General features: G+C 33.1%; 1 protein-coding gene across 1 annotated transcript in view; it reads left to right on the top strand.

Moving 5' to 3' along the window:
* Window positions 1-114, top strand: part of LACBIDRAFT_331105 (uncharacterized protein) — a gene marked incomplete at both ends in the record, with an annotated part of 1425 nt that extends 1311 nt beyond the window's left edge. Inside the window, one exon of the mRNA XM_001885472.1 lies at window positions 95-114. Coding sequence (XP_001885507.1) covers window positions 95-114 — 20 coding nt within the window. The remainder of the gene's footprint in view (window positions 1-94) is intronic.
* Window positions 115-1794: the final 1680 nt, after the last annotated feature.

The following is a 1794-nucleotide window of genomic DNA, read 5'->3' as shown; positions in this document are numbered from 1 at the left end:
TGAGGATAAATGTAGGTAAATATAAATAAATAGTCTGAAATGACATGTGTAGTCTTAGAAAACATTGGTTTCTGTATACTGAAGTTAATCACAGGTTTACTGCGCACATGTTGAATGCCTAGTAATTCAATCTGGTGAAAATGAGAATCTCTACCTAGCTCTGCCATTTCTGGTCCAAATGACACAGATTCTTTTGCAGAAAGTACTCTTTATGTGCAGGATCATTCTGAAATGAGGATAAATGTAGGTAAATACAAATAAATAGTCTGAAATGATATGTGTAGTCTTGGAAAACATTGGTTTCTGTATACTGAAGTTGAATCCACTTGTGTAAGAGGCCATTGCAAGCATGGCAGGAACAAGTCCTATTTTGCAAGAGTGATAGTAACCCATTTCTGGATTTCTAGCTATATTTTATTAAAAACTAGTATATCTTTCTATTTGATTGTCATCTTGGGCTTTAAGCAGAGTACCTCAGTATCGTCAATGAGCAATATTTCTTATTTGGAAGTCTATTTAGACCCCGAACCTGTTACTCAACATCATCACTAATAATCAGCACCATCCTTAATTTTCTCTAATTTTTCTGCCATTTTATGACTATTTAGACTATTTATTTGTATTCACCTACATTTATCCTTATTTCAGCATGATCCTGCATATAAACAGTGCATTCTGGAAGAGAAACTGTGTCATTTGGACCAAGAGCTATGTAGAAATGTTCATTTCCACCAAAATGTGTTACTAATTATTCAACATGTGCAAACAATTTCACCGTGTGTGCAGTAAAACTGTTTGTCTTTGTTTCAAACCATGTGATATCATGTGGATTCAACTTCAGTAAACAGAAACCAATGTTTGCAAAACTACACATGTCATTTCAAACTATTTATTTATATTTACTTACATTTAGAATGATTCTGCATATATAGAGTGCATTCTGCAAAAGAAACTGTGTCATTTGGACCAGAAGTGGCAGAGCTAGGTAGAAATCCTTGTTTCCACCAGAATGGATTACTAAGCATTCAATATGTGCAGACAATTTCACCACACACATGGTAAAACTGTTTGTCTTTATTTTAAACCATGTGATATCATGTGGCTTCAAGTTCAGTGTACAGAAACCTATGTTTTCCAACACTAAATATGTCATATTTACCTACATTTATCCCCATTTCAGAATGATCCTACAATTAAGGAGTGCATGCTGCTAAAAAAACCATGTCATTTGGACCAGAAGTGGCAGAGCTAGGTAGAAATCTTCAAGATGGATTAATAATCATTCAACATGTGCAAACAACTTTACCTCCTACATGGTAAAGTTGTTTGCATTTGCTTTTAACCATGTGATATCATGTGGATTGAAGTTCAGTATACAGAGAAACCAATGTTTTCTGAGGGTGCATATGTCATTTTAGACTGTTTACTTGTATTTACCTATATTTATCCTCATTTCAGAATAATCCTGCCATTAAGGAGTGTATACTGCAAAAAAACCATGTCATTTGGACCAGATTTAGCAGAGCTACATATAAATCTTCATTTTTGGTGGACCAAGATTGATTACTAATCATTCACACTGCGGGCATGGGCTTATATATTCAGTGAATAAATTTTGAACATACATAGAATAAATTTCAAATATCTTCAAACTCAAATTCACTGTTTATATTCTGAATATATTTAAAATTTATTCTTCGGTTTCTTTCTGTTTTATTCAGTGCTTTTATTTGAAATTTATTCAATCCATTTTAAGCGAAGAATATATGCTGATCATATTGAAATATATGCCGA

This window comes from Laccaria bicolor, genomic scaffold (genome assembly GCF_000143565.1).
Source record: "Laccaria bicolor S238N-H82 LACBIscaffold_31 genomic scaffold, whole genome shotgun sequence".
In the NCBI taxonomy this organism is placed as follows: domain Eukaryota; kingdom Fungi; phylum Basidiomycota; class Agaricomycetes; order Agaricales; family Hydnangiaceae; genus Laccaria; species Laccaria bicolor.
Note: the sequence above shows the minus strand (reverse complement) of the source record. Positions and strands in the feature narration are given on the sequence as shown.